This window comes from Ambystoma mexicanum, chromosome 10, assembly GCF_040938575.1.
Source record: "Ambystoma mexicanum isolate Mex_15411 chromosome 10, UKY_AmexF1_1, whole genome shotgun sequence".
NCBI lineage: Eukaryota > Metazoa > Chordata > Amphibia > Caudata > Ambystomatidae > Ambystoma > Ambystoma mexicanum.
The window spans coordinates 1,312,934,152-1,312,956,022 of record NC_090932.1 but is presented as its reverse complement, the minus strand read 5'-3'; the positions used below and the strand labels follow the sequence as shown (position 1 = coordinate 1,312,956,022).

The 21,871-nt window shown below is 45.9% G+C and overlaps 1 protein-coding gene across 2 annotated transcripts in view; it reads right to left on the bottom strand.

Moving 5' to 3' along the window:
* Positions 1-21,871, bottom strand: part of MORC2 (MORC family CW-type zinc finger 2) — a 959,542-nt gene that overhangs the window by 305,302 nt on the left and 632,369 nt on the right. For both annotated transcript variants that reach the window (XM_069619348.1, XM_069619349.1), the window contains exons 19-20: positions 8,348-8,422; positions 7,856-8,248 (exon numbers count right to left, since the gene is read on the bottom strand). In XM_069619348.1, the coding sequence (XP_069475449.1) occupies positions 7,856-8,248; positions 8,348-8,422 (468 nt within the window). The remainder of the gene's footprint in view (positions 1-7,855; positions 8,249-8,347; positions 8,423-21,871) is intronic.

The window sequence follows — 21,871 nt, the reverse complement described above, 5'->3', positions numbered from 1 at the left end:
CGCACTGATACCTTCTTTCCTTTAAGAGGACGTGGAAGAGGGCGTACCTGGAGAAGAGCGGCTAAATATCCAGCCCAGCAACAATCTTCAGGTCAGTGTACTCATAACAGCTCCTGCGCCCCAAACGCCTATAGAGGGAGGTTAGCTATCTTTGCGAGAGCTTGAGATACCTTGTCAGGAGATGCCTGGGTCAGGGACAAAGCTCGGGGTCTGCGCCTAGAGTTTTTCGCGCAGCCCGTTAGTCTGCCGCCCTGCACCTATAGTGACGTCCGAGAGATCAAATAGCATTAGACAACGAGATACACAGCTTATACCAAAAGCAAGCGATTCGCCCCATCTCAAGTCAATGAGGTTTCTTCAGCCCCATATTTCTGGTACGCAGAAAACAAAAGGTGTGGCCAGTAATAAACTTAAGAGCTCTCAACGAGTTCATCGTTTACCGCCATTTCAAGATGGGAGGAATACACACGCTCAGGGACATCCTGAGACTGAACGAGTGGGTCATGCGTCTAGACCTGAAGGATGCTTACCTCGCAGTGCCCATTCACCAGGCACACGTAGGTTATCTGAGATTTTCATGGAGACAACGAGACTGGGAGTTCACAAGTCTACCTTTCGGGCTTTCCTCAGCACCTTGGGCCTTTACCAAGCTTCTAAGGCCAATAGTAGCCCATCTAAGAGAACAAGGTGTCCGACTTATAATGGACGACATCATCTTTATGGCTCAATCACAAGAGCTAGTTCAGCGGCAGACCAGGCTAGCCATAGACTTACTGCACAGCCTCAGCTTTCTCATAAACTGGGAAAAGTCCATTCTTTATCCATCCATGAACCTGGAATTTCTGGGATTCGTGGTGGATACTCAGAATTCCCAATTCCGCCTCCCAGCGGCCAAGATTCACTCCACCAAACGGGAGATCCACAGACTGCTGCAGAGGAGTTTCTTTTCTCTTTGGGAGTTAGCAAGAGTAAAAGGCTTACTATCCTCCTCCATCCAGGTGATATTTCCCAGTCTCCTTCACTACCGAGAATTACAAAGACTGAAGGGTCAACACTGAAGGCGCAGCCTTTCTTACTCCCAATGCCTTACACTATCACCTCAGGCGAGAATAGAGCCATCTTCGGATCCACCCCAGATATCGTCATCAAGTCAGATGCCAGTCGCTCCGGTTGCGGAGCGAGATGCGGCTCCGTCACCACGGGAGGAACTTGGTCTCAGGAGCTGGAGATGCATATCAACTGCCTGGAGATCCTCGCAGGCTCTTTTGCAGTACGCTCTTTTGCCAGAGGCAGAAGGAGTTCTTGTATCTTGCTGAAAATGGACAACATTTCCGCGGTAAGGTACATCAATAATCTAGGGGGCACCAAATCGATGCCTCTAGCAGAATAAGCCAAGGATTTTTGGCATTTCTGTTTGGAACATCAGATTTCAGTCACAGTTGAGTATCTCACAGGCCTCACAAATGTGGTAGCAGACTAGTACTCCCGTCAGTCCACAGATTAAAGCGACTGGAGGCTCAACAGAGAACTCTCTGCCTCCTATGGATTTGTGGTCCTATGTCCTTAGACCTCTTTGCTTCCAGACAACACCCAGCTACCGGTATTTAACAGCTGGAGGCCGGATCCAGCAGCAGCTGCGACAGACTCATTTCTGCAACAATGGACCCAGGGAATACATTATGCATTTCCTTCATTCACCATGATATCGAGGACCCTGGTGAAGGCCCGCCAGGAGCGTATGGATCTGGTCCTCATAGCGCCGGTCTGGACATCTCAGACCTGGTATCCAGTTCTTCTGGAACTTTCCTCGGATTCTCCAATCCTTCTACCCCAATTTCCGGATCTCCTACTAGATCCGTCAGGACAGTGTCACCCCCTTCTTCTCAGTGGATCACTGATCCTAGCGGCCTGGAGGATTTCAGGTCAAGATGGAGAGTTCAAGACATGTCACGCATGGCGGTCAGCCTCATCGAGGAAAGCTGGGCTCCTGCTGCCCCTGAGAGGTATTTCAACTCTTGGAGCACCTGGAGTACCTGGTGCTGACGGAAAGGAATACATCCAATTTCAGCACCTATAGGAGGAAATCCTGAATTTCCTAGCTTCTTTAGTTGAAAGGAGGTCTCGCCTATAGGACAGTTAACGCCCATCGTTCAGCCATTTCTGCTGGACATGACCTCAATCAGGGGGTCCCAGCAGGAGAGCATCACCTCGTTTGCAGACTACTCAAGGGTATCAGACTTACAGTCCCGCCTCCGTCCCGCTACAACAAGCTTTGGGACGTTAACAAAGTGTTGAATCTTTTCCTGTCATGGCCGCAAAATGAGGAGTTATCCCGTACGGCTCTATCCGGCAAACTTGCTACCCTACTCTGCCTGGTCTCCTGCAGGAGTATCATCTGACATCAGAGCTCTCGATCTAGCGGGCAGGACTTTTTCTCCTGATGATATCGTGTTCCATATACACAGGACGACGAAATGCAACTCTAGGGTGATTTCTTACCCTACTTTTAGAGACCAGCGCAAGCTTTGCTTGGTTAAATGCTTGAAGGTTTACGAAGAATGACAGCCCCGCTTAGGACCTCTCCTAATGGGCAGCTATTGATAGCTCTGCGTAAATCGCACAAGGCAGTTTCTGCTCCAACTTTAGCACGCTGGGTATGTTGGACTAACTCAAGCAGGGATAGATACCGTGCACTTCGGAGCCCACTCCGTGAGAGAAGCCATGGCTTCCAAAGCCTTTCAAGCTGGAGTTCACCTAGAGGACATCGTGTGGATGGCAGACTGGACAAGCAAATCAATATTTAAGCAATTCTACCTGAAAACGGTAGAGCAGCCGGCATCTATCGTGGTAAGTAAGCTTTAAACAAGCATAATGTGAGCCTCCAGTCTTGACATAGAATAAAGATTTTCCATAATAACTTACTAGAAAGTCTTAATTCTATCAAAGGCACGAAGGCGAGCATTATCCCACCCAGCGAGAGAAAGAGATAGCAGCGCGTAACACGCTTGATAGTAATCATGTACATTGCTATGAATTATTGGTGATTTGGAATTTGTATATGTTTTCTAAATAACTCAATGATTTTCTCTCCCACCCTACAAAGGGGACTAGGGTTGTCATACGCACAAAGTATTTTTTGTCTTTTATCTATCTCTTGACAGCGCCTGCAGACAAGTCCGCCTGACCTGCAGCTCGGTTCCGTTTTCTTCTATGAGATGGGTACAGTTACAATTCTACTTACCAAATTATGTACGGCCAAGTTCGCAGCCTCGAAAGAGGAAGTTACATCATGTTCAGGACTGTTTATGAGGAGACCTGCATATCTATTGGAGGACTAATGTCACATGTTAGTGACCTCTGATTGAAATTTAAGGGAAGTCCCCTGGGAAATGGAGTTTTTGTTTTCCCCAGAGACTAGGGGACATGGTCTAATCTGTTTATTGTGTTATATTGTGTTTTATTATATATTTTCTAGTGTACCTTTTTTTACGCATATCACCGATTGCACTCAGGTACATCAAAATATCTTGCTGTTGAGCTTTCTTTACGTGTTTGGAATAAAGAAAGAGAAGCATAATGCTTGCCTCTGTCTTTAATAGAAGTAAGACTTTCTAGTAAGTTATTATGGAAAATCTTTATTCTACAGCCCTCTCTATCCTAAAATAAGCCTGGCTGCTCGGTCTACGTGTCCCTGAATTCAGGTGGTAGCCTTATACTAAGAGTGGAGTCTTGTACTGCTTCAGTTGAATGGTTTTACTAAGCCCTTAGTTGGATTTAAGAAAAACTGTCTTAACATACATTTTCCAGCACATAGAGCGACGTCAATTAAGGACAGTGATAACACTTATTTGTGATCACCATTGCAATGTTGAGTTGTAAGGAGGGAAAGGTTATACAGAACATACTTTGTACTTATTGAGGGAGATCCGAAGTATACTAAGCTTGGGGAAGTGAGTCCCCCTTGCAACTTTGTGTTTAACCTTATCGTCAGAGGTCTGATCCCGGCAGAGGGAGACTAGGAGAACTGTGTAGTGAGAGGTTCTAAGCCCTGCAGAGGTGGACCATCGTGAACGTTTTAGAGGAAACAAGAATCTTTGAAGTCAGCGAAAGACACTTCAATGTGGAAGGCGAGGTGTTAGGCAAGATTGTATGCAGTACCCTGTGGGAGTCTGCACCAGCCTTGTCCTCTTGGCAATTGTTAACCCAACCTAAGGTATAAGCATGTACTACACAAGTTGGTAGAGTGAGTGAGCAGCCAGGCGTATATCAAGAGGGGTCAATGTGAGCTTAAAGGTTGTAACACCGAGTTTCACAATGACAGTTAATTAAATAAACACATATCCACCAGTTTCTTGATTAAACAATTATTCATTTATTTAACAGTCAGTTGAGTTAGCCTTCTTTACCAGCTGATTAACAACAAAGTCAAAAGTGGAGGCTGCAAAATGCTCACTAAATGGGCAAATGAAAAAAAGCACAGCTGGAGGAAATTACATGCACAGAGGAAGACCCGACTCAAAATCCTTTAAGAATCAAAAGAAAAATGGAGGATTTGGATTGGATCAGGACCATAGAACTTGCTGGGAAAAACAAACTTCTAACCCATCTTTCAGAGACCACAAATAAACAGAACCCACCTTTGTAAATCTTTAGGCGATTTCCAGATAAATACTTAAGACAAACCTTTTTGAGAACCAGGTTAAATCTTCTTCCTACGAATGAGATTGTTTGTGCGTGGTTTGGCAACCACAAATACTAGTAGATTATGCAAGGACGCTGCACAGATCGAGTCGGTGAAACATCTACTGATGACATGTCCTATGACGCAATCTATCAGACGAATATACTTGGCCCCAATAATATCACCTCACATCTTTCTGCGAAGTAGAAGCATGGTGGGCCCGTCTGATGTGCAGCAAAAAAACTTCATGGACAATTGCCACTATGAACATTTTACAGAGCGCACTCCATAAAATTACAAAACTACCATGATAAATTGAAGAACAAAGGGGAGGAAAGAGAAGACACTTACACGGGGGATCTTGTGTGATTTCGTTTTTAACTATGATTTGAGAACTGAAAAGTTGCAACAATTTATCTTGTAAAATCAAAAAATGTGGGTAAAAAAACAAGTAAATAAAATAAAAGAAATATAAATATACTTCAATAAATACACACTCAGTTCAACTAAATCAGTTGATACCTATTGTGGATGGCACACAGACACTTCGTACACCCTCAGGTGACAAATAACTAGGACATGTGGACATTGATTTATCACTGGCACATTTAGAGCAATACTGAGATTAGTGTCAAAAAGGGGAAAGATGAGGGAATAAAACAATGGATAATAAATATTCTTAAGCAGGTAAGTACTTTGTGAACCCTCCAATGCAAAGTAAATTAACCCTTTCCTAGGGGATAGGCAAAGGCACAAAGTCAGAGGTAAGACCAGTCTCTCAGGGAGCCAGGACAGCCAATGTTAGTTGAGTAAAGTCTAAGGAAGCTGAAGATCTTCTTGCAGGTAAGTAAAAGTCTTGCACAATGTTTTAGAAAGGTTTGCAGAAAGGAAATCACTGAAGGGCTTGAGTGGGGGCAAAGCTGCAAGCAACTCTGCAAGTGTAACCAAGTCAAGTCTCAACTGAGAGCTAGCAAGGCTACACAACAAGAGGTAAGTCCCCTTAGTTTTACAGTACCTTTGGTTTGAAGAAAACTGGATCCAGCTGGTTTCTGTTCCTGTGTAGGTCTGCAGATCCCGATTCCTGGGCCTCAGTCATGGGGAAAAGAGGAAGGATGTTTGGGGACTCCTGCACTACGAATGGAAAGTCAGCAGTACCAATGGGCAAACTTCAGATCAGCGGCACTTTGAAGTTTCAGCTCCTTGCATCTCTCGCAATCAGCACCACAGCGGTTCTCGAATACCTTAATGGACTTTCCTTGCATCTGGGATTCAGCACTCTGTTGAGGTAGCCCAGGCTTGGTCAGTCCTGCTTCATGGGAGTCAGGAGGATCTTCCCGGAGGTCGGGTCTGACTTAGAAACGATGCACTCGATCTGGTGTTCCTCTCCCTGGCAATCAGTCCCTGCAGCAGTAGTGGAAGTACAGCCAGCTCCGAAAGGATGTCAGACGAGTTTGCTTTGGTTGATTGGTCCCACCAACCCAAGGGGAGAAGTTGTCAGTTGCAGGGCTTCTCTAGTTGAGGTGAATTTGGAGGTTAAGCACAGCAGCAGGGCTTCACCAGGCAAACCAGCGGTCCAGGAGTTGCAGCAGGCATCTCTTCGAAGTTCTTCTTCGGATTCCTTTGTCCAGTGGTCGACTCTGCCTTCCAAGCCAAAATGCCTTGCCTTTTATGCAGGTTTCTCCCATTCATTCGCAGCCTAGCCGTCACTCACATAGCAGGGCGGCTGTCCTCCGAGGAGACTGTGTGCTTGATCTTTTCCCCAGGAAAGGGTTAAACTTATTTGCCATTGGAAGGTTTTCTAAAGTACTTGCCCGTTTGTGAATTATTTGTTAACCTTTGTTTTATTCCTCTAATGCATCTTTTACACCAGACTCAGTATTGCTCTAAATGTACTAATGATAAATCAATGTCCACAGTGTCCTAGCTATTTAAGTCACATGAGGCTGTAGGAAGTGTGTGTTTTTAAATATATTTTAATTGTTACATATATTGCTCCCTTCTGAAGAAGGCTTTACAACTGACTGAAATAAATCAATAATTGTTTTATCAAGAAACCTTGAGTGTAAGTGTTTATTTGAATAACTGCTACTGTGAAACTCTGTGCCACAACATTACCGCTCACATTGACCCCTCTTGAGATAAGCCTGGCTGCTCGACCACACTACCAACCTGTCTAGTTCAGACTTATACCAAAGGTTGGCTCCCTATTGCCAGGAGGTCAAGGTTATTGTAGTGCACCCAAAGGGTACTGCATACAATCGTGACTAATACTCGCCCTTGCAGATGAAAGTAGTTGTCTCCTCCATTTTAGACTTCTCTGTCTCACTATCCATGCAAAGTCCTTCATGTCCAGCCCTAGCCAAGCCCCAAGAAGAAGCCATTGCGTTGACAGCCCAATGCTTCAGTTTTCTATTTTTTTTATCTTTCTGAACTCAATAGACCACAAACTTCACACAGATTATGGGCATAGTGCTGTGCTAGAAAAAGCTAGATTAGAGCACAATGCACTACACACCCATCTTCAATGATGGGTTGGATTCAGCAGCACGGCATGGAAACGACCCTGACTGTAGTAGGACAGTATATAGTGAGTGAAAGGGGATTTCATAACCAACTTCATGCAAGAACTTGAGCACACAGAGCATCTTGAATGTACATCAAGTTTTAGAGGATTGAGTGACGTCTGTTTCCGACGACACCATTTTTATAAACCATACAAAAGAATTGCCTGAAAAGAACAGTAAATGCCTCACATCGTTTTGCTCTAACACAGTGCAAAGCTCTTTTTCCTTGCATGTAGCCAAACATTCAGCACACCTATTCAAGTCAAATAACATCTTTAGAAAGACTGTCAAGAGGGCACATCTTTCTAAGAAAGCACAGTATGCATTGTGAACTCAAAGATAAATCAGCCACCTGTACGATTAGTGCACAATCAGCCAGATCAACTTTCCACATAGAAATGTGGGGAATAGCTTGGCTTCTAAAACCATTGGGAGTAGCTCATTATCACAGCTAACTCTATTTTGACCATGCAATGTCACTATAATCTGAGGGATTGTTCTGCTTCTTAGATGTGTTAATAGTACAAATTCAGGGCTAAATATGCATATAGTACAGAACCGTATCCAAAGTCTTGACAGTGGATATTTTGCAGAATCAAATAGATCTCACCTGAGGTGTCTTCACTGGTGCTGGTTTTTTCGACAAGAGATTTTTCAAGATTTTGGGAGTGTGGATTTCACGCTTGGAATTTTGTAGAGTAGCAGGAGGTGTTCCTTTCACTGAAGCCGCAGCTCTGGCAGGTGTTGCAATGACAGTGCTGTTGACTCTTTCACTAGATGTGATACGGGGCTGGGTCCTGGATTGGATTGCCACCTCCCTTGGCAGCACTGTTGCCAGTTTAAAGGAGTTTCCAGTTGGACGGTTAGGGGTAACTCTTTTCACCACACTGCTCGTTTTTGGAGTAGGGGTCCTAACAGGGGCATTCTTTAGGACAGCTGGTAATGGTGGTGATCTTGGCCGTGATGTCCTGGTCGGTGGTAATGTTGGCAGCGGTGGAGGACTCTATGGAAAAAATGAAAAAAGGCAGTTGAGAATCGCTTAGCAAACATTTAAAGGTTGCTCGACCCAAGAATCAGCAATGAAAAAAGTCCATACACTGACCTCTGTAGCAGGCCGGGTGGTCACTTCCAACGGAAGCTTCTTCAGATCTGCCTGAGATCGCACAGATGTGGTTTTCTATACCATGGATTCGAAAACAATAAAAAAGACATAAAAGGTTACAAGGTTCTCAACTTATGACTTCATTCCGGCACAACCTGTCTTAACATCACAAACCCAGCAAGAGGGCTAGTATCCCATTATCACAGGTTGGTCAGTAGCATCACCGATTCTGCCATTGAGCATACCAACGGCAGAACCACATAAACTGCCAGTCAGAGCCTGCAGGCAAAGCATCCCTATCGCCTTATATTACACATATAGAACATCATCTATTTTGCTACAGCAGTGCAAGCATCAGGACATCAATACATACCTACTATATAAAAGCCTCCAGGGCTTCAGTACCTTCCCTCAATATCTGCCTCCCAATATGTTAAGCCCCAATATCTGTGTTGCAACTAACCTCACCCACTCCTGTTCCAGGCATCATGTGAAAACAATCTTTGGAAAAAACACCTTTCTGAAAAGCATCACCCCAAGAAACATATTGAACAAAGGGGGAAAGGTTAAAGTGACAAAAATATTCAAGGACGTGCAGAAAGAGGAGGTAGCCATAAGAAATCCACATGATTGGGATTATGATCATTATAACACATCTTAAATAACCACAGAAGACATTGTTAATAGACATTTTTCAGGAGGACATTTTCCCCATGTACCCTTACTTCACAATGCTTCAAGTGTGAACCACTATTGGAGCACCATGCATCATACATAAATAAAAAAGCAAATAGATTCTATGTTCACATTCCAAGAAGCAAGTCTCATTTGGGCTAAGGCCTCACATAAACCTTGTGGAATACACAGCATAATACAGTTTGTAGATGGGTGAAATTTGAGCTTTAAGATTTGTTGCCACACCTTAGTAAAAGAAATACACAAGCACATCTATCAAAATAGTAATGGAACACTGAAATAATGAACCAATATCAAGAATAGTTAGAATACAAGCACAGATCAAAATAACTTCCATAAAAGGGAAAGGCAAACCTATAGCTTTAATGTCAGCCCACAGAAGTGGCTGCCATTCGCTTGCATTATAGGGGGCACATGCATAACAGCTGAACTGTTTTGTGTGCCCCACACGCTGAGGCCAAGGATCAATCCGGGAAATCCTTTCTACAGAGAATCTGGAGGTTGAAGTGTCTCCAAGGACAGGTACTCCATTGTACTGTCACAGCTGATGTGCGAGAGGCCCTCCCAGAAAAAAACTATTCAGCTGCTTCCTACAGCTCGAACATGTTAGGGAGATTTATCATTTTTATGCTTCATCCCCTCTCCTAGTGAGACCCCGAGCACTTTTTGCTGGACTTCTGGACTTTTTTCTTTCAATCCTGAATGAGTGGAGCCTTTTTCCACTCATTCATTCATTCTTGTGGGCTCTGCCTTTTGGAACTCTATTCTTCGTATTCTACCTGTACAATGGAGTCTGTCTCCTCCATAGCTCTTAAAGGCATCTGTGTTTTTACTACTGCAGCACTTATGGGCAGTGTTGCTGTAGACCTTTAGGGTCCTCCTTTAAGATTAGTTTTCTATATCCTCAAGTAACTACAGTTCTTTAGTATATCTCCCAAAACTCTATAGTCCAAGAGATTGGCACACACCACCTTCAGTGGAGTGCCAAAGGGATACCTTTCTCTCTACTCCTATGACTTTATCTATGGCTGGTGGCAGTGGACGTGTTCTACGTGTTCTTCCTTTCCCGTCACTCTCTTGTTGCCCACTCTAGGCCCTCCTCCATCTCCTACCTGTGAGGCTAAGAAACTTGGGGTCATCTTCGACTCCAGACTCTCCCTCTCTCCTCACATCTCTGACATAGTTAAGAAGTCAATCTACCAGCTCCACCTCCTGAGAGGTATTCTTCCTTTCCTCACTTTCCCCCAGAAGCTCACTGTCTCCAGAGCTCTGGTTCTCTCTAGGCTGGACTATTGTAACAGCCTCTTTCTAAATCTACCGGCCCCTACTCTCCGTCCTCTACAACTCATCCAGAACAGGACTGCAAGACGTGTCCTTGGCCTTAAGCCCAGGGACCGTATATCTCCAGCACTGAAATCTCTTCATTGGCTCCCAGTGGCAGCAGGGATCAAGTTCAAGACACACTGCATTATTCACAATGCTTTCTGGGGCCTGGGACCGGAATACCTCCAACTCTCTTTACTGAAATATCTTCCTACTCAAGCTCTTTGTTCCTCCAACTCCTTGAGGGTCAGTTGCTTCTCCAAGCAACAAGTTGGGGACAGATCTTTTTCTTCGGCTGGTGCCTCCCTCAGGAACAGCCTCCCTGCCTCTCCGAAACTGAAGAACCATCTCCGGTTACAGAAGCACCTCTTTGCTTCTGCCTTCCTCTCCTCCGATGATCTCCTGTCTGATTCATGCACTGGTCACCTTGCAACCCTCTGAATTCGGGACCAGGTCCCAGTTTGTCCAGCTGCAAGCCCGCACTACCTCTTGGCACCCCCTGCACTTGTGGTCTGTATCTGCAACCCTACAGTCCCCTCTCCTGCACTTATTAGACACTTGTTGTCTGCAATTCTAACACTTGCACTTGCCACCTGTTGGCTGCACTACTTGTTTCCAGATTCCTTGTCCTGCACTCGTCAATCCTGCACTTGCGTGATCTGAATGCCACTAGGCTTAGTAAGATTGTTGTTTTTGTCCTCCCTCCGTTTCCCCTCCCTTTCCTTGTCGCGCCTTGAAGCACTTGTGTATAGGCGCGTTATAAATTCCATATCATATATTGTGTCATTTTTATATTGCAAGCTATGTCCATAGCCCTGGTAGTGCACAATAGGGGCACCCAAGTACCAACTTGGAGCCTTCCTTCTTTTTCGCCAATACTAGCATGGTTGTCCTTTGTTAGCCTTTCTTCTGCCATTCTACACCAGATCAGTGTGTGCATTTGCCTTTGGTGGGTACCCTTGGGTATCCCCGCCTAGGCTCCAGAGTGTCTGGCAGGCAGGAAGTGGGGCAGGAGTCTTCCACCCCCTGTCCTTTGTCTGCGAGAGTGCCTGAATAGGACCAGCTCCCACAGGGTGTCTGGTTGCCCCGATTGGGCAGCCAAACGCCCCTTTTTGTAAAATGCTGAGAGAGATTCCAGAGGAGTGTGTGCTGGAACTGTATAAAAGGTGAGGCTTCTGGAGTGAAAAGGAAGTCGACCACTGGAGGCTGAAGTAACCGAAGAAGACGACCAAAGACGCCTGCAGACCCTTTGCAACACTGAAGCGACGACTGCTGTCCTGACCCTGTTTTCTATGCTACAAAGCAGCTCCGAAGATGACTCCTTCGCTTTGGCTGGTGGGAACATCCAGTCCCAAGACAAACTTTCAATTGAGCCATCTCCCCAGGTCCTAGGAGTTTCCAGAGCTGTGGAACCCCAACACCAGGAGACCTGCTGCCCATTTCGAGGGCATCGTTGTGGAAAGGCCAAATTAGTTCAAATGTTTGCCGAAACCGTAAGGACACTCCAGAGATCCGATCCAACTCGCCCAGACCCCCCCTCACCAGAGTGCGGGACTGCAGGAAGCAAAGAAGATTGACCAGGTGATCGTGTCCTTTGTTGGTGCTACAGAAAAGGCGCCAAAACCGCACAGTGAACCGAGAAGTTGCTGAAGTCGTGCCACAGGTCCTCCCTCGAGACTGCTGCTGAGAGATCCCGTCCGTTGTCCTGCCTGGAGTCATCAGACCACGGAATCCGGAGGTCGGGTATAGAGCTGCAACATTACGCAGCATCCAGCACAAGCATTTGCTTCTAACATAAGGTACTGTGGGGGAAAAGGTATTGCTTACCCGATTCTAAGAAGTCACTCCAGAGCCTTGAAGTGCACCTAGAGGTGTCCAGGGACACCCCCCTCTTACTTGCAACTCAAGCCGCTGCTTGTGTCCCTTCATCAAGTCTATTGACAGGTCTCCCTTGTTAGTTGTTAACTTGCTATTTCTATAACACTAGAGACTGGAAGAAATCCTCTGGAACTCTTTGTATTCTGCCGCTTGTCAAGATTTTGAGCCCTCTCCCAACATCCTTTAGGTAGGGTTGCGTTTTCGGACTTAAAAACTTGCTGTGCGAAGAAACCCTCTCTAGAACCTCGAACCATGTGAATGTTACACTAACCATGCTCCTCCCTTAAAGTAACTTTACGATATGTGTTTGCAGAGCAAATGTATTACCGTTTAAACTGTTAGAAAACACAGGTGAGCGGAATAACTGATAATATGATAACATTGGCTTTTCCCTTTCTAACGTTGCTACAAATGTAACCGCGAACAAACACAAAAGTGAAAGTGTTTTAAAGTGTATTCTCAAGTATTCCGAAGTGTTCTATTGTAAACGTCTAAATTATTTAAAGTGATTCTGTTCTATATATAATAAATATATAATTGTATATAAATTATAAGTGTAACAGTTTCTTTGGTGTGCATGTCTAACTAAGGTTCAATGTACTTACCTACAGCTCACATCTTCCTCTTAAAATAAGCCTGAATGCTCTGGTACTCTACCAAAGTCCTGAGTTAGTACAGACAGATACTAATAGTTGGAGATCTACAAACCACTGGGATAGCTTACTAAAGTCTTAATACCAGTAGGACTTTAGGAAAACTCCCTATTATCCTGAAACACTGGTGTGTTTTACAAAATGATCATGTTCATGGAAAGAATGCGTTCAAAAGCATAAAAGGACAATTTTAACACGTGAAGTCTTACATCTAAAAAGATAACCTTTCATAGACTTCATATTTTCAAAAGGTATGTTTTAAATCTGTAACAAATGATTGTCATGTCACGGACCAAACAAACACCCACAGGCAACTTGTTCCAGACTGAAAATGAATGCGATCAAGATCTCAGATTTCTCAAATCGCTTGGAGACTGCAGTCTTAAATTCTCCCACCTCCTCAAAGAACTTCATAGGAATGAATGTTAAACCGGCTACTCCGAAATGTGACAAGACTCCAAAGGAATCAATGTTTTTCATAATTTGCATGATGTGGGACCAATTTCAACAGGATTCAGACAGCAAAATGCATAATGGCTCCTGGTTAAGCCAAGATATAATTCCCAAGAGTAACTAGCAAAGAACCACCACGTCAATCCTGAATTCCTACCACCCTACTACGACCACAACAAAAGCATTCTCTGGGAGAAAGGCTTGATGTTTCTAAGCAAATGCAGATAATGTTTCCAACTCATTATATCTACTTTACTTGTTAGGTGCTACCAGTGTGGCCCGGAGGCATACATGTACCAGGGACTAGAGTCTTATCGACATATGTCAATCAATATTGCTTTATATTTGACACAGTCACATCAAAGCATACACATTCAAAGAATACAATAGGAACATTTTATATTACAATGAAAAACGAACAATATACACAAATATAAATACATTAAAATGTTAACCTGTTTGAGCTCAGTATCATCTTAAAATAATTGTAAACATGTTCTAGACTGCAATCAGGTTTATTACCACTTTGGAACATGCAGATTCTTTACAAAGGGCCAATGCTTGGCTTGTCAAGCGAGTCCTCTCAACAATAAAAATAGGCAAAAGATACATGGAACGAAATTTTGCACATTTTGGACAAATTAAAAGAAAGTGGCCAACAGACTCTTCAGTTGCCCCACACAACAAACATTGTTCATCTTTGCCAAAGCCGCAGCGTAAAGATGCTAGGGGTAAATCCACATTCTAAACCGAAGTTAAAATGCCCTGTCAAACAGTGGGGTAATCTCATCTAAGTAGACTTCAAAGGCGGGTACTGTCTTATGCAACAGATATTCTCTACCTACATGTAGCCTACAAGCTGCTCCAACTAAAGTATCGTTGATGTCCCCCGCAGCATTTGTTTTATTCTAGTGCTTGAATGAGCTTTAGCAATTGGGGGATGTGGGGAGACTCCCACATGTTAACTTCACACAAAACAGAGAGAGAGTATCCCTCACATGGGAGACCCATTTAAGTCTATTCTCCCCATCCCATGCAATCATTTCCCTCAGTGCTTCCTTATGGAGTTCCAAAACCTTTGTATGCCACAACCAGAGCCAATACAGTGTCGGTTTCAGTGAGATAAAATCGCTAACTGGTAAGACATCCAATTCCAAACGGAGACAAGCAGAAGGTGTGCTCTTCGGGAGCATTAAAAGTTGTTTTTGAAACTTTGCCTCAGTTATATGCAAGACCTTCAAGTTTCCAGAGTAAATCTCAAGTAGGACCTTTCCGACAGAAAATGGCGAAAAAAGACGACCAGGGCCATTTTGACTAAATGGGCACCCATGGGTGCTATACTGCAGCTGCGAACGGAGCACGTGCTAAAAACACACAATGGTAGGAAAAAGTAAACTACTGCCACCAGCCATTAAATGTAGAAAGGGTAACATAAAAATGTTACATGAGAAAGTAGACAAAGGGGATACTAAGTAGACCATCCAGCACTCTATGGAATATAGTGTGTGTTGGGTCTACAAAGTTACAAAAGGTAAGCAAAGTCAATTTCGCTTTATTGCTCTTGGAAACACTAGTTTAACCAAGAGAAGGTATTTAAAACTTTGGGAAATCTAAAATACTTCCCTGTGCCACTGCACTGAAGGTGCTGGGTATCACAATGTAAAAAGATGATGCCTATGAAGTTTGTCAGCCTCCAAAACCAAAAGAAACAGTGTTCCAATCAAAGAAATATACATGAGAGAGTGGGACAAAGATCTCACTCTCTCCAGGATGAAAATAAATTAGAAGTCCTAAAGTCCAGCAAAAGTGCTGGGGGTCTCTGAGGTAGAAGGCAATTAGCACATTTCTGAGGATTCTCCCTAACAGGGCCCTTGGCATGAATTTGTTCTTCTCTGGTCAGTCTGTGGTTTTGGCGCCTTTTTCTCAGCACCAACAAAGGACAGCGTTTGCCCGGTTGATCATCTTCGATTCCTGCACTCTGGTGAGGGGACTGGGTTGAATCGGATCATGTCTCTGGCGGTTCACCTGGAGCTCAGCAAAGACTTGGAAGGATTCAACCTCTCAAAGACGTTGCATTGCAAATGGGTTGGAGGTCTCCTGGTGTTCCTGGTCTGCAGCTCTGGAAGGGCACAGGACCTCGGGAGATGGCTCAGTTTGTAGTTTGTCTCAGGGCTGGTTGGTCCCACCAGCCAAAGGGAAGATGTCCTCTTCAGAGCTCCTCTGTCGCATACAAAACATGGTCAGGACAGCAGCGGTCGCTTCACATTGATGCAAAGGGTCTGCAAGCTTCTCCGGTTACTTCTGTTTCCAGTGGTCGACTTGACTTCATCTCAGGAACCTCGCCTTTTCTTCAGTTTCAGCACACACTCCTTTGCAATCTCTCTCAGCAGTTTACAGAAAGGGGCGGGTGGCTGTCCAATCAGGACAGCCAGACCCTCAGTGGGCACTGGTTCCATTCAGGCACTCAAAGGGCAGGAGAGTGAATAACCTGCCCAGGCACAGTTGAGCCTAGGTGTGACACACACACACACACACACACACACACACACACACACACACACACACACACACACACACACACACACACACACACACACACACACACACACACACACACACACACACACACACACACACACACACACACACACACACACACACACACACACACACACACACACACACACACACACACACACACACACACACACACACACACACACACACACACACACACACACACACACACACACACACACACACACACACACACACACACACACACACACACACCCCACCCCCCCCCCCCCCCCCCCCCCCCCACCCACCCACCCACCCACCCACCCACCCACCCACCCCCCCAATGGCTAACAAAGGACAACCATGCTAGAAATGGTGACGAAAGAAAGGAGCCACCATATTAGAACACAGGTGACCCTATTGCGCACACCAAGACTGAATACAGTTTGCAGTAGAAAATAGCACAATAATTGGTACAACACGTCCACTGCCACCAGCCATGACTAAAGAATTGTCTATGTGACTAAAAAGTCACAGGAGCAGGGAGAAGAGGGATAACTAGGTATCCCCATTGGCACTCCGCATAAGGTGGTGTGTGCCAATCGCTCATAGTACAGAGTTTTAGGAGTGATACAAAGTATTCCTCTATCCTTTGGAACTGTAGTTAATAAGGATAAAGAAAGACTCTCAAAGCAGAACCCAAAGGGTTCCCAGTAACACTGCACTTAAGGAGCTTTGTGCTGCAAAAGTGAAACACAGATGCCTTAAAAGAGTAGACTCCATAGTAAAGATAAAAACAGAGAACATAGGTCAAAAGGCCAGAATAAGACATGCATTACTTACCATAATAGCATTTCTGATGATTGGATCTGCTTAGATTCACATGCTGTGCATATAGTCTGAAATCTAATGGTAATGCTGAGTATTGCATCTGGTCTTTCGGGGATCGAAAGAGGATGTCGGCATAGGCGTGTCTGTAACACTATCCATAACGTGACATGTAGCGAATCCAGAAATCCTCATGCGTCGAGGTCCATCCAATTGTATTTTTTCTGCCGTGAAGGAGCCTTGACTATCGTGAGTGAGTACGGAAAGAGAATCAGACCTAGAGTGAGTGTCGAAGCAATGGTGTTTTGTAAAGGTGTGTACAGAACTCCAGGTTGCCGCTTTGCAAATGGACTCGAGAGGAACATTTACAATGAATGCTATTGAAGCCCCCGTGCCCCAAGTACAGTGTGCTCTGGGCTTGAAGGACAGTTCTCTCTTGGCAAGAGTGTAGCAAAGTGTGATGCAGTTGACAATCCATTCAGAGATGGCTGACTTAGAGAAAGGATCCCCTTCTCTACCAGCTGCCAATGAAACGAAAAACTGGTTTGTTTTCCTAAGTGGTTTAGTTCTTTCCAGATACATGACTGCCCTGTGCCCATCAAGTGTATGTAGGCTTCTTTCTGCCACGTTGGTAGGGTTCTGGAAGAATGTTGGCAGTTCTATAGAACTTTTAAATGAATTTAGGCCCAAACCTTGGGTGAGTGCGCAGTACTATCTTATCTCCGAATTGTCACAAAAGGGTCTAGAATAGAAAGGGCCTGTAGTTCACCAACTCTTCGTATGGAAGTGACTGTCACTAGGAAGGCTGTCTTGTAAGTGAGTGCTTTTAGGTCTTTAGGCTTGCTGTGTGCATCAGTTCAAAGGGAGACCCCATAAGTCTGGTTCACACCACATTTAGTTCCCATCCGGGAGCCAGGTTGGAAATTGGAGGATACATTCTCTTAACCCCTTCCATAAAAGCTTTGATTACTGGGATCTTCCACCAAGACACTTTCTGCTGGGACGTAGTGTCGGCTGAAAGTGCAGCTAAGTAAACCTTCAGGGAATTGAATACAAGACCTGAGTCCAGCAGGTGAGTCAGGTATAACACAATATGTGTAGGGGAACATTCAATGGGATTGATGTCCTTGGTATTACACCATATGACAAAGTGTTTCCATTTATTGGAGTAGCAATGTCTGGTGTTAGGTTTCCTTGCTTCTCTGAGTATATCCATGCATCTCTGAGGAAGCTGGAGATGTCCAAACTCTACGATTCCGGGAGTCAGGCCGCTAAATTGAGAGTTTGCGGGCATGGATGGAGCGTTTCCCCCCTGTCGTGAGACAACATGTTGTAAGGGCAAGGCAGATTCATCGTAGGAAAGAGACATTTCCATCAGATGGGAGAACCAGGGTTGGCGTGCCCATAATGGGGCAACCAAAATCATGATAACTGGTTCCTGGTGCATCTTGTGCTCAATCTTGTTGAGTAGGCGAGTTGGGGGGGGGGGAAGCATGAACAAATCTCCCTGACCATGTTATCCAGAGACCGTTCCCCTTGGATTGCTTCTGAGGGTACCTGGAGGCGTAATTTGGGTATTGTGAGTTCTCCAGAGTATCGAACAAGTCGATCTCTGGGAAACCCTATTCTGCGAAAAAGTTGGGAGACTACGTCTTCGTGTAGTCGCCATTCGTACTCGAAGGGCAGTGGGAAGTCTCGACGGAGCATGTCTGCCAGAAGATCAAGTTCCCCTGGAACGTGTTGAGACAATAGAAACATCTTGTGTTTGAGAGCCAACTTCCAAATGTTCTGAGGTAGTTTGGACAGCCCTGGAGAATGAGTGCACCCCTTCTTGTTCAGGTAGTACATGGCTGTGGTGCTATCCATGAGGACGAGTACTGTCTTTCCCTGTAGCTGCGTCTGAAAGGCTTTCAGTGCTTTGAACACCGCTAGTAGCTCCAACAGGTTTATGTGGTTGGAAGCTAGCGCTGGGGGCCAAACCCTGTGCGCTGTCTGTTGAAGAAGGTGAGCCCCCCACCCCGAGGGATGCGTCCGTCGTGAGAGTGGCTTCTACTGCAGGGGTGGTGAAGGTGTTCCCCTTGAAGAGGTTTTCCCTTGACCACCACATCAGAGAGAACAAGGGCTACCCAGACAACCACTAGATCGTCCCATAGTCCGCTGGACTGACACCACTGGCTGTTTAGCCACTCTTGCATGGGGCGCATGCGCAAACGCGCGTGTTGAACCAAGTAAATGCAGGACACCATCATACCCAACAGTCGCATGGCCTTGCGTACCGTGACTACGCGACCAGCTACATACTGAGGGATTTGAAACAGCATGTTTTGCACCCTCTCTTTGGACGGGAAGCCGAGCCCGTCTTCTGTCCGAATAAGAGCCCCTAGAAACTGCTTGACTTAATTGGGGTAGAGGCTGAATTTCTTCTTGTTTATGGAGAATCCCAAACTGAATAAAAGGTTGACCGTCGAGTATTTGCTAGGCATGTTTCATAGCAGTCCCCTGGTATGAGCCTGTCGTCGAGGTAAGGATACACTGGGATGGATTGCTTGCACAGGTGAGCCGCTGCCACTGCCAATACCTTTATAAATACCTTGGGGCTGAGGCAATGCGAAGGGAAGGACTTTGAATTGATAGTGCTTGCCCTCTATCATGACCCTTAGGTACCTTCTTTGTGCTGGCAACATTGAAATATGAAAGTATGCATCTTTCTGTCCAATGTTGCCATGTAATCCCCTTCATGAAACTTTTGGGGTTTGACAAACTTGTTCGCTGGGCGCAAGTCTAGAACAGGGCGCATGGTTCGATCCTTTTTGGGTACAAGGAAGTACACTAAATATTTACCCTCGTTTACCTGTAGAGCAGGGATGATTTCGATAGTGCCCTTTTCCTGCAGGATCTTGACCTCTTGTAACAGGATCTTGAGGTGTTCTGGTGTCAGGGGCCTGGATCTCGGATGTCTGTACGGAGGTGGCCGGCTGAACTGTATACAGTATCTGTGGGTGACTGTCTTGAGCACCCATTGGTCCGATGTGACCCTCCCCCCGCCCTCCAATGCATGCAGGAATGATGTTAAGCGTCTCCTGACCGGGGAGGGAGGGCACCCGGACTCAAGAGTCATTTTTGACCAGAAGCCGGGGAGCCTCTAGGGGTGGCATTACGACCTCTTCCCTTTCCCCAACTTTGTCCTCTGGGAGGGTAAGTACTGGGGTGTTAGAACCTTGTACCGAAGACTAATAGTTCCTTGAGGGAATAGTTCCTTGAGGGATACTGATTATGTGGGGAACGTTGATAGGATTGTCTGCGAAGGGAGCGTCGAGAACTTCCCCCTCTTTGTTGAAAAGGTCTGAGTAAGCTGGTTCAAAGATTTGAGGGTCTCATGTTCCTTTTTGGAGGTCTCCAGTGCCTCGTCCACCGCCTTTCCAAAAAAATTGGAATCTTCCACAGGTTTGATAATCAATGATGCTTGAGTCTCGGGTTTGAACCCAGAGTTCCTCAACCAGGCATGGCGCTTTAGAAGGGTACCTTGTGCCAGGGAATGACCAGCTGTTTCAGCAGTATCCAAGGTATTCTTGAGGATGTTCTGGTTGACTAGTTTGCCCTCTGACACGATTGCTAGTATGCAGGTGCGCACTGGTTCTGCGACTTCCTGCAGAAGGTTCCTCTGAACATCTGAATAACTAGCCAAAAGAGTGGTATTATTGGCTATGCGCGTGGAGTAAGCTGCAGCAGTGATTCTTTTTCCCCAAAGCATATACATTTTTACACTCCTTGTCTGGTGGTGACTCGCCTGTAGACAAGGGGACCCCTGCCCTTTTCCTCATCGTCGTGACCACCAGCAAATCTGGTGTGGCATGACTTCTAATATATAGGGGATCGGTGGGGGAGGGCCGAAATAGTTTCTCCACTCTGGGATTAACAGCTCTGGTTTGAGAGGCTGTCCATAAAGAGGGGGCGATGCACCTCTTGATGGAATTGAGAAGGGGAATAGCTTGGCTAGCCGGAGGCTTACCTTTTAAAATGTCCTCCACAAAATCTCTGAGTCTACCACAGCCTCCTGTGTGGCTATTTGGAAGTGCTCAATCGCCTTCCTAAGAATGGCATTTAACGTCATTTCGTCATTTGGTCGTACACAGGAGAGGCCTGATGCAGAGGGGGAGACAATGGAGAGTCGAGGAAAATGGCATCTGGGTCTGGCTTAGGGTTGGGGCTAGCCATGGTTGGTACTCACCAACAGGCTGGTCATCTCCCCAATCCGGAGTGTGATCATGAGGATCATCGAAAAGATCCTCCCCTTCTGCATAAGGTTCATGTGCATAAGGGTCAGGAGGAACCTCTTCAGGGTCTGAAAGGGCGAAGACCTCCTCATGGAGAGGGTCTGAGGTCCTCTGGTATTTAGTTATTGTGGGTAAATCATAAGGGATCTCCTCACAAGGCCTTTTTGGAGTGAACCTCTCTGAAAAATTTACACATATCTAGCCTGTTCACACAACCCTCAAATTTCTCCCTAGTCCATTTAGAGGACCGAGAGGTGTCTGAAGGGGGAAAGGACTCCTCAAGAGGATCCTGTAGCCTAGGACGTTGAGATTTTTCACTGAGAGTCTTGGACAAAGGCTGGGGACTCTCTGTAAAGTCCTGTCACTCTTTCATGCATTCTGGGGTCTCCTTCAATGTATTTTTGGGCCTATCTCGCCCTTCTGGGCGTCCTGATACGTCTTTCGACATATCTGCTTTCGCTGATGCTTGGCATTACGGGAAGGTGTTTAGGGTGGGAAGGCGGCTGCGTCGAAACTTTCGGCGCGACCAGAGCTTTAAGGGATTTCATGCTGGCGCCCTTAGTTACAGAGTGTCTGGACACACGCTGCTGACGCGGTTGCAGGGATGGCTGCCGATCCTGCGAATCGGCGGGTGTCGTCGAGGAACGCGCTGCACCCATTGGCGACTTGTACCGTTTCAACTGGTAGGCCGCGACAGTACCGGGGGTTGTGTATTTAGTCCCATGTGATGTGGGTGCGCTCCCGTTGCCGGGGTGTAACCTCCCCATAGCAGGACTTGTGTCGTGCCCATCGGGGCCGGGGACGGACGTCTCAGAGCGAGTCTGCTCCGTTGTCATGTCAATGGCATCTGGGTCGGAGCCATGGTCGGAGCTATGGCGGCGGGGCAGCTACCCTCGGCC